General features: G+C 50.4%; 1 protein-coding gene across 1 annotated transcript in view; it reads right to left on the bottom strand.

Moving 5' to 3' along the window:
• The window catches only part of FRMPD3 (FERM and PDZ domain containing 3), a 28,525-nt gene that overhangs the window by 8,647 nt on the left and 6,270 nt on the right, over positions 1–13,608 (bottom strand). Inside the window, 3 exon segments of the mRNA XM_009071774.1 lie at positions 423–567; positions 11,553–11,732; positions 13,211–13,300. Coding sequence (XP_009070022.1) covers positions 423–567; positions 11,553–11,732; positions 13,211–13,300 — 415 coding nt within the window.

Below are 13,608 nucleotides of genomic sequence, written 5' to 3'. Positions count from 1 at the left end.
AATGCAGTCCGCTTAGCACATATGCTCACGTTGGTCTCTGGAGCTGGGATGCCAGCCAAGGCGTGTGTGCTGTATCCCTGCGGCAGTGCACAGGCTGTTCTGTGAGGACCCAGTGTTTAGCTGGCAGCACTACAGGTCTCCTCAAACTGGATCTGCTCCAGGAGTTGCCAAAATACTCACAGTGAGCGTTTAGAGCCTGAGCTGACACCACAAGTCAGAGATTATCCAAAATATGGTGTTGTTTCCCTACTCCTTGCTTCTGGTTCAAAGGGAGTCTGCTGGGTCTCAGGGTGAATGGGGGCAGAGGGAGGTGTCAGAGAAACCCTTCACCTTCCTAATGCTGCAGAGGCCTGGGTGGAGGGAGGATGAAGAGGAGGAGACTGGGGAAGGGGCTCGCACAGAAAGCAGAGGCTGAAACGTACCTGCCTTGATAATCTGAGGTGGAGGTGGCTGGCCGGGGGCCCTGGACAATATCATCTTCTTGGAGTCCACTAGGAGACGGCAGTAGCCCGCAATGAGACAGGCAAAGTTGGTGGCTTCAGGCCACTCCATCAGCAACACCAGCGGCTGGAAGGCAAGAGAGGCAAAGTGCATGAGGGCCACGAGGCTCAGCTGGCAGGGGCTGTGCTGGGGTCCTGCACTGATGGAAGTGGTGAGCTGGCTGGAGCTTTTAGCACTTGCACAGGAAAAAATGGCCAGGTGCACATCCTTGCTCCAGTGCACCAAACAAATGGCTGCACACAAGAAAGCATCTTGCTGCAGCTGTGATTCCCACTTGTTTATTCTCCTAAGGATGAGGAAAGAGATGGAGCCCAGCCGGGCACAGACTTTGAGTGGCAGGGCCCCTATGCAACTGCCTTCTGATCTGCATGTCAATGCTCTAAGCCTACCTGCAAGCACCACTTTAACCATCAGGACCTCAGGAGCTCAGGGAGTTTGTGGAGTCTCCAGCTGCCAGAACCTCTGTTTCGTTGCAAATACCATGTCTCCCTCCCATAAACTAAGACATCTGCTTCAAGCAATATGCCAAAGGGGCCAAACCCCATTACAAGCTCCCCCAGCTACCACTCTGTGCCTGTGGATCTTATTTAAATCTAACCCTTTGGAAAATTAAATTTGTGCTTAGGAGCAGATGGTGCCTTCTCTTTTAGGAGAGCATTTATTTGCGTGCTAAAAAAGATATTTGCTTTGAAGAAAAATAAAAATCAGACACGATCTGTGTGACACATATAACCTCATGGCAACAATCTAGCAGCAGACAGTGTGACTCCTCAACTCTCAGCTTGTCCTAAGGAGAAGGTTAGCTAACCCAGGGAAGCTGTTGGGATGGGATTCACTCCTACCCATCCAGTGAGATCCTGTGCACTGCTGGGACCCAGCTGGACAGAGCAGCCTATGCTAACATGGCTCAGTTGATGGTCCACACTCAGTCTGAGCCCCCAGTACTGCTCAAGGTGGACCCAAGATGGAAAAAAGCCTGACAGTGCCTTCAACTACTATGGCAAGGCAGCTCCTGTCCTCATCTACCCCTTGCACAAAGCACCCCTACCTAAAGGACCTTTGTACCCAGGTACAGGGCTTATCTGAGGCAACTGGGGGATGTTTAGCTGCTGCTGTGTCTCAGGCTGCCTGTCCTGTCATGCTCAGTCTCTTGCACACTCCAGGACTCAGAAGAACTCATTTACCACATTCAAGGCACACCAAACCTGTTTTAAAACCCACTTAAGCCTACGCAGTGTGAAAGGCATTAAAACTGTTTTGGTTTTCTTGTTTTATAACCATGGGAGGTTCCTGATACCCACTGGCCGGTTCTGTGCTCTGCCAAATTCTTGCCTTTCTAAGCCACCAAGCTGCTTCTGCCAAAGGAAGACCTGCCTTATACCAGCACATCACGCTCTGGACCACACAGTGCAATAAACTTTGGTATGAAGCCATCATCCCTGGGCAGACCTGCATGTGATCCCCAAACCATGCCAGCCCCTGGCAGGGGCAGATTTCGCCTAGGGCCAGGGTAAAGAAGGTCCCTCCTTGGCATTTGTGCAAGAAGAGAAAGGAAAAGAAATAACCTGATATGGAAGAGAAATAACCTGAAAAGTGAACGTCCTCCACTGAGAGGCTCTGCCCCTGCCTGTTTGACAAGTCTCTTTCTGCATCTTGGAAAATAAACCTGATATGACACAGACCAAAGGGAAAGTATCAAGATAGAGAGAGAGAGAAGCGAAGAGATTCTCCACATAGCTCAAAGGAGGCAGGCATGCTGTGGTGAGGGGGGTGACACCTCTTAGCCCAGCTCCAGTCTTTACATAAGTGATGAAAGGAAACCATGTGTTGAAGTTCTGAGTATGAAGCATCCTCCAAACAAGTATCTTCCACATAGGGCTAAGCCTTCTGGGGTTTTTCAAGCCATCTGTTGAACGAAGAGATATTTGTGCATTTTCCCCTCTCTGCTTCACAGCAGCGAGGGAGGGCTAGCAGCAAGGAAGGGAGCAAAGCCCAGCGGGAGAGAAGCAATGGCTGATAAACATCCACTACCTGGAGATGAAATGAAGAGGCCAAGGTGGGTTGCGAATTCCCTTTATAAAAGGAATACTAGGGGGTAGTTTCCGCTATGTGTGAATACCATGCCAGAGATTCACAGCCAGCTCTCGGGGACACCAAGGCAGAGTGGCACAGAGTCATGGACCTTCAGTTCCTCCCTGTCAGCACTCACTGTCCAGCCTGCAGTGCAGTGCCAGTACCCAAGCTGGGTACCAGGATCTCTGACACCCATTTCCATTTTTGCTCAGCTACCTTTGCTTCAGGATACTCCCACCCATCCAGAGATGGGACTGGCAAGAAGCATACCCTGGACTGGTCCTCCTAAAGGGCAACAGGACTGAAATACAACCATGCTGACTGATGTTTGTGGCCTACAAATGAAAAACACCCAACACACCAAGATGCTGTGAGATTCCTACCAGGTCTCCAAGCAAGTCCAGTCTCCAGAACAGCCTCCAGCAGTCAGTGTGTGGCATGCTGGGGTTAACTGTGGCACTCTGCTCTGAAGAGGAATCTTCATAGTGATTAGCATTACAGTTTAGGGAGGCGTCTTAAAAATGATTACTCTCATGTCTTGACAAGGAAGCTGCAGTAGAGTTCTTCTCTAATTGTCAAGTGTTCAAATATTTTTAATAGGGATTAAATCACTTCAGGTGCAGCTTGAATCCATCCACCCATGCTGCTGGCAGCACTCTGGTGACCTCCCCATGGTCTGAGAGCCCACGCTGAAGGAGCTGTGTCCTGCTGATGGATTATGGGCTGTTTGCAAATATACTGAATGCAAGCAAAGCTGTTGCAGTCAGGCTGTGCATCTCCCCTGGCCTTGGCAGCTTCACTGCTCCTCACTAACAGAGATATGGCCATAGCCCTTTCCCATGTGGGGTTACAAGACCAAATCTCTCTCTTCCACTCACCTAGGTAGGTTTGCCTAGATTGCAACAGCTCAACTGCCTTTGGGACATCCACTCTGCTGCCACATCCCCCTGAAAGTAGACAACAGATCTGAAAGTGATTTATGGGGTCAAGAGGTGAAGAGGCAACACAATCACAGCAGCCTTGTTTCATTGGAAAATCAGGCCACAAAGAGGAGGTATCAGGGATGGCAGCTAACAGAGATGTTATTTTTAGGCATTGACAACCTTGGTCAACCTGTTCCACAGAGGCAAGGCAAATGAGATCATGCAGAAACAGCCTGGCACAGGCAAGCTGAGCAAACATTGGCTTTGCGAACAGGTGCATGAAAAATTTCCAACTCGTGGTGCTAAGAGTTTTAGATGGTAAATTCAGGGCAGCTTTGCAGGGGGCTACTCTAAGTAAGAACTGTGTAGGACTGTAGTCTGTGCTTTGGGCTTCCTTGCAATACCCATGGCTTGCAGCAAATGGGATTGACCTCTTTTCCTTTGGAAATATCCTGCAAGAACAGTGAGGGCTCGTGCCTGTGGTCAGGACTGACCTGGTCCCCAAGGGGTTCATGCAACATCTCTGCATCTCCCTGCAATGTTTTTAACTTGCTGATCAATCTCATCCAAGTCTGACAAAAAAGCAGCTACCTGGAAAAGCATGAATCTTCCTAAATTTTCTAAACCCAGTGGTGCAATGGAGCAGACACTTCCGAGAGCAGCCAGAAGGCAAGGAAGGATGCAGCAGGAGCAAAACTGGTGTAATTCCTCTAAGCTCTGTTCCCTGCCCTGCCAGCACTGACTTTTTTTGGAAGTGGTCACAAAATGCAGTACCTCTTTCCCAGCTGCTAATCAGGAGATGATGTTGATGACTGATGGGGAACAAGTTATTAACTAGGATAACCATCAAGTTATCCTCCTACTATGCCAACCAGCCCATCCTCTTTCTCCTCCTCACAGGCACGTTCTTGCTGCAAGAGCATCACGGGCTCATACTTCAGGGATATGAGGGCTCTGCTCCCCTAGGATGCCAAAGCAGAAATGTCTGCCTGAGTTTTTTCAGGGCCACAACACCTTCAGGATGAAAGCTAGTTTTAAACAAAAGCAAACTTACTGGGAGAATCCTACTACTCTAAATATTCTAAACATCAGATTCCCGGTGGGATGCTCAGGAGAAGGTTCATCTCTGACCTGTAATGTGCCAACATGAAAAGAAGCAAATTTTAAAGAGAATTCTCTTTCTATATCTAAATGCTTAATGCTAGCCTGAAATTATTGAACTTTTGATCTTTCACTCATATTGGTTTTCTAGATTTTCTAGGCCTAATGAGGAAAAGACACTTTTCCACTCAAAGTTTCACTCAAAGCAACCAGTCTCTCTGGAAAGTAAAACAAATACATTTATACCAGACAGAAGAGATGACTTTAGCATTAGCTTATTAAGGATATAGCGTTTTTTCTATTATGCCCTGTCTTTAAATCAAATCTTAGTGTCCTTCTGGAGGATGTTCCCTTGTTCAGACAAAGGTGAAGGTTTCACAGAAGAATGGAGGAAATTTGATGGCCAGGGTTATGCTAGAGGATTTTAACAGTCCTCTTATTTAAATTAATTTATGACCTGATCTATGCGTACTATAACCCCTAAGCTTATGTGTATTTCATTTGAATCTCTGCCCTTTTATCATGTACTTTGGATCTTACCCTGCTTCCTTTAATGCAATGCAGTAGAAAGATGGGATATTAATTTACATAATTGATGTTCCCTGATTTACTTGAGGTGCACTGCCAGGTTTATAAAATAATACAGGCACCTGGGCCTAACGAGACAGCAGTCAATTTTTCACTTCTACATTTCCTTCCCTTCCTTCAAGCATTGTTAACTCAGTTCTATCAATACCAGGCTGCTTGTGATTAGGACCACTATTTCCCACTTGTTGATCAATAACTGCCCTGCCTTGCTTAGCAGCAAACCTGCAGGTCTGTCCTTCCTTAGGGTCTGAATAGCCGCAGCCTCTGCCTCATAAATGCCCTCCTTGTGCCTTGCATGGTCCCACAAAACCTCACAGTGGATGGAGAGGCACCTCTAGAGACTGCAAGCTTGTGGGGGTCTCCTCTCCGCTTTGATGCTGGTTCCATGTCCCCTTGCCATGCTGCTGTGTCTTGGGAAGGCACAAGTCCAGCCTACACCTTCCCATCGTGCTGCAGCTGCCATCCTGGCTAGCTATCATCTCTTCCCCGGCTACTCCAAAAGCTTGAGGTATTTCTAACAACCAGAGCCTGCTGATGCTTTTGGCATCCTCCACACTGAAGGCAGTTCTGTAAGTTGCACCACACCTGGGCCACCTTCATGTGCACTGAATGGATGCCTGAGGGATGCTTGTTTGTTTCTTTCTTCTTTTTTTTTTTTTCCATGAACAAATCAAATTTGGCTTTGCAGGCTTGGAAAATCATCCTCTCCACATGTTGTCTGACTCCTGTGTTTCTGGCTGGTTCCCGGGTTTCCGGCTGGCTCCAGTCCTGGGTGTCTGCAGGCAGCGCTTTGTGTGGCGCCGGAGCTGTCACCACGCGCTGGGACATGCTCCGCTTTACATCCCACTGCGAGCGGGAATCCTCCCACCCAGGTACCGAGCCAAAGGAAATCTCAATCCCGCCCTCTCTCCTACGAGATGACAGTATTTCAGAATGGCTTAATGCAAATAAAGATGAATTCAGCTTAAGGAACCAGAGCCTTTAGGTGCATCGTCACTGCGAAGCCTTGCTCTTCATGTAGGAGAAATCTGATGGGCTTCAGCTACTGCTTGCATGAGTAGGAGTAATGTTGGCCTCGCCTACCCTTGTCAGTTTGATGGGGCTCTCCACTGTTTTCGGACTGCAATTTGGGAAACACACATAGGGCACTGGCCTCAGCACCCACAGCACGTCCCTGCCACGCTCAGCTTGGGGGAGCACCACTGGTCTGGGCACTGATTCAGCAAAGAAGACTCAGAGGGGTCACCATCCCATCACCAGTGAGAGGGAGGGGCTCCTTGGGTCCTTCCAGAGGGAGAGGAGAAGGCTGAACCCCATCCATGCATGGTGGCCCTTTATTTTCACAGCAGGCTGGAAGCACGCTGGGGCCCCTGGGACACCGACATCAATACTCAGATTCTAGGCACAGCAGCAGCCAGGGACCTTTCTGAATTAATTTTTCCTTTGTTTTCCACAGTCAAGTCTTGATCTCGGCTTAAGCACTGGCTGGCTACAGACCCTGCTGGGAGACTGAAGTCAATTACCCCAATGGCTTTGATTGAATCGCGCCTGGCGAGCGGCCAGCACTGTGGGCTCCTGCCCACAGCCCGGCACAGGGATGAGGCACAGCCTGGGACAGCTCCTCCCTTAAGTTGCAGGCGCTTGTCCAGGCTCAGGTGAGCCGGCTGTCCCCCAAGCATTCTTCTTTCATTCTTATTCAGAGCGCTTCAGCAGCCTTTTTTCCAAAGTCGAGGCTGTTGATAATAAAAAGCCCAGTGGTGTGTAGCTGCGTAAATCAGAAAGGCGAAATGCTCCACTAGAAAAGGCAGTTCAGTAAGAACAAGCCCTTTGCTTCTGCAGGAGCTGCAGAGCCACACAGCCAGGGGAGCCTGGAGCTGAGCAACTCTCCCCATGCCTCCTGCACTGGGGGGTCTGGGTGAGCGTGGTGGACAGTCACCTCTCTGCACCCCATCTGGGTGCTGGACTTGCCTGGGTGCCAGGCAGGAGATGCTGGCACTGTCATTTTTGGGATACTGGGAGGTAGAAGAGGACTTTGTAGTGCTGCACTGAGGAGGAGGGGAGCTGCATACCTGAAGCCCAATTCTGAGCTGGCTCAGAAGCATTTGCCACTCTCACATGCTGGTCCCAGCACTGCCAGGCAGCAGGAAGGGGAAGTCCCAGTGAGATGCAGGGCCCCTGACCTGACAAGCTGCACCTAATGCATAAAGATCACAGGAGACACTTTGTGTCACCACCCTGTCCCCAGTGAATCTATGAGCTCCAGAATCAGTGCTCAAACACCAGTAGGTCTGAAGTGCAGGAGGAAAAGTGGAGAAGCAACAGCAGGGAGGAGACTTTGCCAGGTGGGGATGACTACGTGATCCTGCAAAACACTTGCACCACTGCAGTGCAGATGGGCAAGTGCTGTCCTGCCCCCAGCCATGGGCTGTGAACTTTTTCAACATTCCCAAACAAACCTGTCTCAGTCCCTCTGTAACTGTTGAGATGAAACCTGTGCCTGTCCTCCCAACAGCTCTCTCAGACCTTGCAGGGAACAAAAATCATAGAATCAATCATAGAATCATAGAATTTTTAGGGGCTGGGATGAACTTTACAGACCATCTAATCCCAAACCTCCCTGCCATGGGCAGGAACACCTCCCCACTAGACTAGGTTACTCAATCCTTCTTGGAACCAGTAGCAGAAGCCTAGAGGCCTTTGTTGCTCTACCCTGAGGTTGTGCAGCTCCTCTATGAGTGATCCTGTCACGATTTGCCCCCTTCTTGCCACACTCACAGCAGCAAAAAGCTGAAGATGGCAAAGCAGAGGTACCAGCCCTGGGTTTGTATCTCAAATGGGCTGTTTTAAGAAGAAACTGAAGCTCAGGATGGAAAAGTTCCAAAACAAACCAATTAACTACCTAGTGAATAATTCATAAGGCAAACACCATTTCTTTTCCTCCTGAATAAATGCAAATGGTTTTACATCTCTCTCAAGCCTGCTTGTTACCTGAACATCTCCCCCACCTCCTTCCTGGCAGGTGAGTCTGGGCTGTGGTCACAGGCCAGCAGTGGATAAGGATGTTTAGACAGCACTGGCTGGTTCAGTCAGGGTGGTAAGACCTCCCAGCTAACGGCTGCTCCTTTTTTTAACCCCTTTTTTTTAATCCATTTGATTAACTACTCTTAGAAATTCAAGATGACCTTTCTGCACAATCCCTCAACCATCACTGACCATCTGCATTTCCACAGTAACCCAGAGAGCAGCTGCCATGGATTCAGCCTGGGAGCTGCCCCAGTACCAGCATCCCACAACGCAGCAGAGCCAGGCATCACAGCACAATGGCCCAGGGGGACAACCCCTGCTGCACTGCAATCCATGGGGCTCCAACAGGCTTCCAAGAGCAATATGGATTTGACAGGTCCCCAAAGCAGTCAGGACACTACTTGGAGCACAACCCTCTAATGGTTTGTGGCTCACAGCAGAAACAGATTTATCTGCAACCTGGGGCTTTAGCCAGCAACATGTTCAGTGCAATAGAATAATTGTAGAAAGCAGATTAGCACTGCGAGGTAATGATCTTTTTGCCTGCTTTTCTTAGCCTGCCTCATCCATTGCTGTCCTGCGTAGGATTAGCATATGCCTCATTTTGGAACAGACATTCTGGCTTTAAAATCCAGCCCTTTGGATAAAGGCTAAATGAAGACAGATAACAGCAGCTTTTGCACTGGCAGGGTGCTGTTGAGCCTGCTGAGATCCACAAATGGGGTCCCTGCTCTACTTCAGGCAGGCAGAGGGGCTTTCAGTGGCTGTAGGCAGCTGTCTGGAATTACTCAGGGAGATGAAGCCACTCTGCATACCAATGTGCTTGTGGGATGTATGCAAGCTCCCTTTTCTCCAGCAATTGTGGGGTTGGATAGAGGGGACACAGAAGAAAGTCTCCTACAGCAGGAAAGGGCTGGGAGTGGCACAGAGTTGAGAGCTGCTGCAGAGCATGGCTGAGGGGACCAGCACTGTGGGATCTGTGGACAAGCTGCGTGGGAATTGCCACCTAATTTACAGCAGATGGACGTCAGGATCACCTAAGCCTCCAGTGCATCTGTTGCTCCTGAGGTCAGTCTGCACCGGAGGGACACACTGCCTCTCCTATGCTAGGGAGGGGACAGCAGCACCCCATCATGAACTCAGTGCATCCCCGGGGCTGAGCAGCGCTGTGGAGCAGAGCCAATGCCACATGTCTCCCTGCACAGCTCTCGCAGGCAGTGAGACAGTCACGGAGCTACGTGACAGCAGGGACAGCCATGCTCACAGTGAGCCACGAGCAGTCAGTCACGGGGTCATGACCAGCCTATTATTAATGCATTAATATGGTGATTTTTATACACACATATCCGAGGGGTGTGGGTACTAGGATGAACCAGCAGGGTTACTCATGGTGCAGATGATATCCCTTGGTTATTCCTGCTCTGTAAGCAGTAAGGAGGAGACTGATGGGCTGCTGCACAGTCCAGGCAGCTGGAGAGGCTGGGAAAGGAGGGGCTCCACCTGCCCAGGCTGCAGCATGGAAGGTTTGGGGGTTTTGAAGGGTTAGGACAGGCACAGCAGGACACCAGGACTTCAACTGGGCAACAACTGACTTCAGTGGGATGCAGAAGAGGCAATATTACAGGTATTGCAGTTGACCAAATACCCATGGAATTACAAATGCAAAAAGAAGGGATTAATCAATGAAGCTATTGGAGGAGAGAGCTGAAGCACAGGGGATGAGGATTAAGGTGGCTCTGGCAGAGGCTACTGGGGTGTTACTGCAGTTCAGCAGAGCTACTGGACCAGGCACAATGGCAGCAGGAAAACAGAGTTAGAGGAATTAATGAGCCTGGTGGGAGAAAGTGCTAAAATCCACCAGGAGGGGAGGCAGCAGGAGAATCCTAAACAAATCCACTATGATTACATCTGCAAGACTACAACTGAAACGATGCAAGGAAAGGGCTGTAGAGAGGGCTGAGGCTTAGAGACCTTGCAGGAGGAGGTGAGGAAACACAGAGGCAGCCAGCAAAGCAGCTCAGCTTCATCAGTCTCGGGGCGGGGGGGAAAAAGGGATGAATACAGCATCAGCAAAACTGACCCACAGCCAAGGGCTCGGAGAGCTTGTGCAAATATACCAGTTTGCTTGCAGTAGCACCTCCATGCCCCACAGAGGTCCTGGCTCCACTGTGCCAGACAGCCTCTGCCAAGTACTGCTCCTGTCTAATTATCTCAAACTTAATTCTAACTCTGTTCTGTTGAATTCAAGATGGGAGGAGAGGAGAAGATAAGGAACGCTTGGCATGTATCTGTCTGATCATTGCCTCTCGGCTGTCCTTCCCCATGGGGCAGGGAAGAGCTGGGTACAGGGAAGCAGTGACACCAAGGATGCCCCAGAGGAGACAAACGTCTATCTATCTGCCTTCAAGTCTGCTGGGGATGTGTCCTAGCTTGTTAAAAACCTGAGCAAAACCCAGTGGAAGATCTCCTTGTGGCTGCTGAAGAAGTAAGTAAAGCTCTTACTCTATGCAGTTACAGACAGTTCTTCTGAAGGGTTTGGGAACCATGAGGAGTGAAGGAGGGGTGGCAGAGCCTGACCATGGGTATTGACTACCATAACAAGCACTGCACCACTCAACAACTAGCAGGAGATGGAGCATGATGACACACAGAGCTCAGGAGTGCATGTACACCAAGGAGTGGAAAGACTGCTTTGTGGACCCAAAGGGAGTATAACAGAGGCAGTGGGCAAGATAGCCAGGGATTGGCTTACTGGACCAGGGGCACACAGCAATCTCTTCTCACACTTTGAGCCTGACACCTCAGTCTCTTGACTTCCAGTTCATTCAACAGTCCTGCATGGCTTGAAAAGTTCCACAAGTGCTGCTAACACATAAACCCCACCCAGTCTCCTCCAGTAGCTGCACTCCAGCCCTGAGCAGAGGTGAGGTGCTGTCCTGCCTCCAAAGAGTCTTGCTACCTGCCTGGCCTGTGTCACCCCTATCTTCCCCCAGGACCCTGCTCGAACCATTGGGTGGGTGTTTGGGTTATGGGCAGAATGCCTGCACTGCAGCTTGGGTGTTTGGGTTATGGGCAGAATGCCACCATGCCTGCACTGCAGCCCTCAGCATCACTCCTTGCCTGTGTGGCACACGGAGCCAGAGTGGCAGGGGAGATGCTGTAGACCACACGTCCTGCAGCTGCAGTGTGAAAGGGGCTTTGGAGTCCTTAGAAACCCCCAAGGAGATGCTTCAACATGCACTTGTGACTTGCATCCACTCAAAGGCTGGCCCCAAATCCCCAGCCACAGCCTGTGCACTGGCCCCTCTCCCCAGTGCCTGCCTCGGTGACACCCGTGCCTACCTTCGCATCCAGGATGCTTGTCTCCACCCGGGCCACCCCATGGTTCTCTCTGAACAGCTGGATCTTGCTGACCTTGCTGAACTCCGACAGCACCGTGGTGAGGTTAGTCTTCAGGTCAATGACGTGGCTGATGCCGTGCCGGGGTCCCACCAGAAGTGTGGTGGCTGGCTGTTTCTCATCCTGGTGGTGCAGGCACATGGGGAAGAAAGAAAGACAGACAAGGGTGAAATAAACACACTCTGGGGCTTCACAGACTATGCCTGGCTCGCTCCATGGAGTCAAAATTCAATATTGGCTGCTTGGTCAGGTCCTGGATGGCTTTTGCAGAGCAGCAGGTGAAGCTGGTGCCATGAACCTGCCTCCCTAAGCCCCTCTGCAGAGCTGGGAATAGTGAGCAGGATGCCAAGGCTGTTTAAAAATAAAGTTCTGAACAGACTGTCCACATGAAATATTCAGACTTGCTGGTGTCACTACACAAAAGTAAGAATGTGTTACACATCTGCCTGATCTGACATTGCCTCTGAGAGAAGGAAGCAAAGGAGGGAGTGAATGTATTTTAGAAAAGAAGAAAGACCAAAGCCTTAACTGGAAACAGAGACTTGTCTTGGTCTGGTCTAGAAAGATGCTTCAAGCCAGACATGGAAGAGGAGTTGGGCAGACCAGTGCAAAAAAGAGTAAAGAAATACTTTTTACCACTTACACATAGTTCAACTTGTAGGCTGGCTCAGAGTCATTACTTTGGTGTCAGAGATGGAAAAAAAGGAGGGCACCCACAGCAGAGGTGAGTTGCCCAATGCTGCCCACTCAGGCAGTGTCAGAGGCAAGCTCTGACCACTCTGCCACTACACCCACCAGACACCACGTGGTTCTGCCTTCACTGATGCCCTGCAGGCAGCCCTTTGAGCTGCAAGATGAGGAACTCGAGGTGTGAGGAGGCAGAGCAGACCAAAGGCTGCAAGATATGGAACCCAGGAGGCAAAGCATGGGAAGCCAGGGAAGAGCTGACACTATGGATATGGGTAAAGGGAACGATGGTAGAGAGGAGACACTTACATGGAAACCCCTGGATGGGAGGTGGAGTGAGAGGGATGAAAACGTGAGCCAGGCAGCAGGGAGCCTTTGTGGGTCCACCATTCTCCTGTTTGGCTTAGTGGCTTTCCTCCTGCCATGGAGAAAATGAGGTGGCTTGGGTGAGGGGTGGAGATGCCTCTGATGAAGATGAGTGGGCCATGGTGTCAGGACTTTCCTGAGTTTCCAAGCAGTAATAGGCTGGACCACCTCTGACAGAGACAGTAAGCCCAGACAGGGTTGTGCTAGGAGTGGCCCTCAGTGACAGATGTCAGGATGTTGCCAGGGCATGATCAAGTTATAAACATGTGCCTGAAACTACTCCAACTTCATTGAGCAGGTCATGTCATTGCCCACTTGGCTGGCAAGAACAGAGCCGACCCTGACCCTGAGGAGCTGAAGGTCTGACCTAATGACAGCAGAGGCTCTGAATGCTTTTCTGTGTGGGCTCAGAACCCCAGCAGGGCAGAGCATGAGACTGAGGAAAGTAATTTCTGTGAGAGCTACATCTCTCCTGGCTCTCCCCTCCACCACACACTCAGGACCACTGACTGCCAGGCCACCTCCCAACCCATCCTGAATTACCGTACCAGTCCCACTGTGTTGAAGAGCACCCCAGCAAAGGTCGGCAGCTCGTTCAGAATCCTCAGGTATTGCAGCTTTGCCTGGGCTGTAGAGACCTGACAAAAGACATCACATAGATGATCACCATGAGCACACGGGGAAGAAATGCAAGAAGCTGGTGCAAACTTGGGGGCCCTCAAGTAAGGATGCACAGGCAGTTCTGGGCATGGGCTATGCTGGCAGGGAGCCTGAATTATGGGATGAAGGGGGGGTCTCTAGTCCTCTGTCATCCGGGGCAGATGCTGGGAAGTAACTCAGAGCAGATGCACAGACAGGAAGGAGCCCAAATATTTGATGTCTAACACCCTCTGAGACCTATAACCCTCCTGGGGGATATATACCTGACCTCCCTGGGGAGCTCTGA

This window comes from Acanthisitta chloris, unplaced genomic scaffold, assembly GCF_000695815.1.
Source record: "Acanthisitta chloris isolate BGI_N310 unplaced genomic scaffold, ASM69581v1 scaffold13513, whole genome shotgun sequence".
Classification (NCBI taxonomy): domain Eukaryota; kingdom Metazoa; phylum Chordata; class Aves; order Passeriformes; family Acanthisittidae; genus Acanthisitta; species Acanthisitta chloris.
Note: the sequence above shows the minus strand (reverse complement) of the source record. Positions and strands in the feature narration are given on the sequence as shown.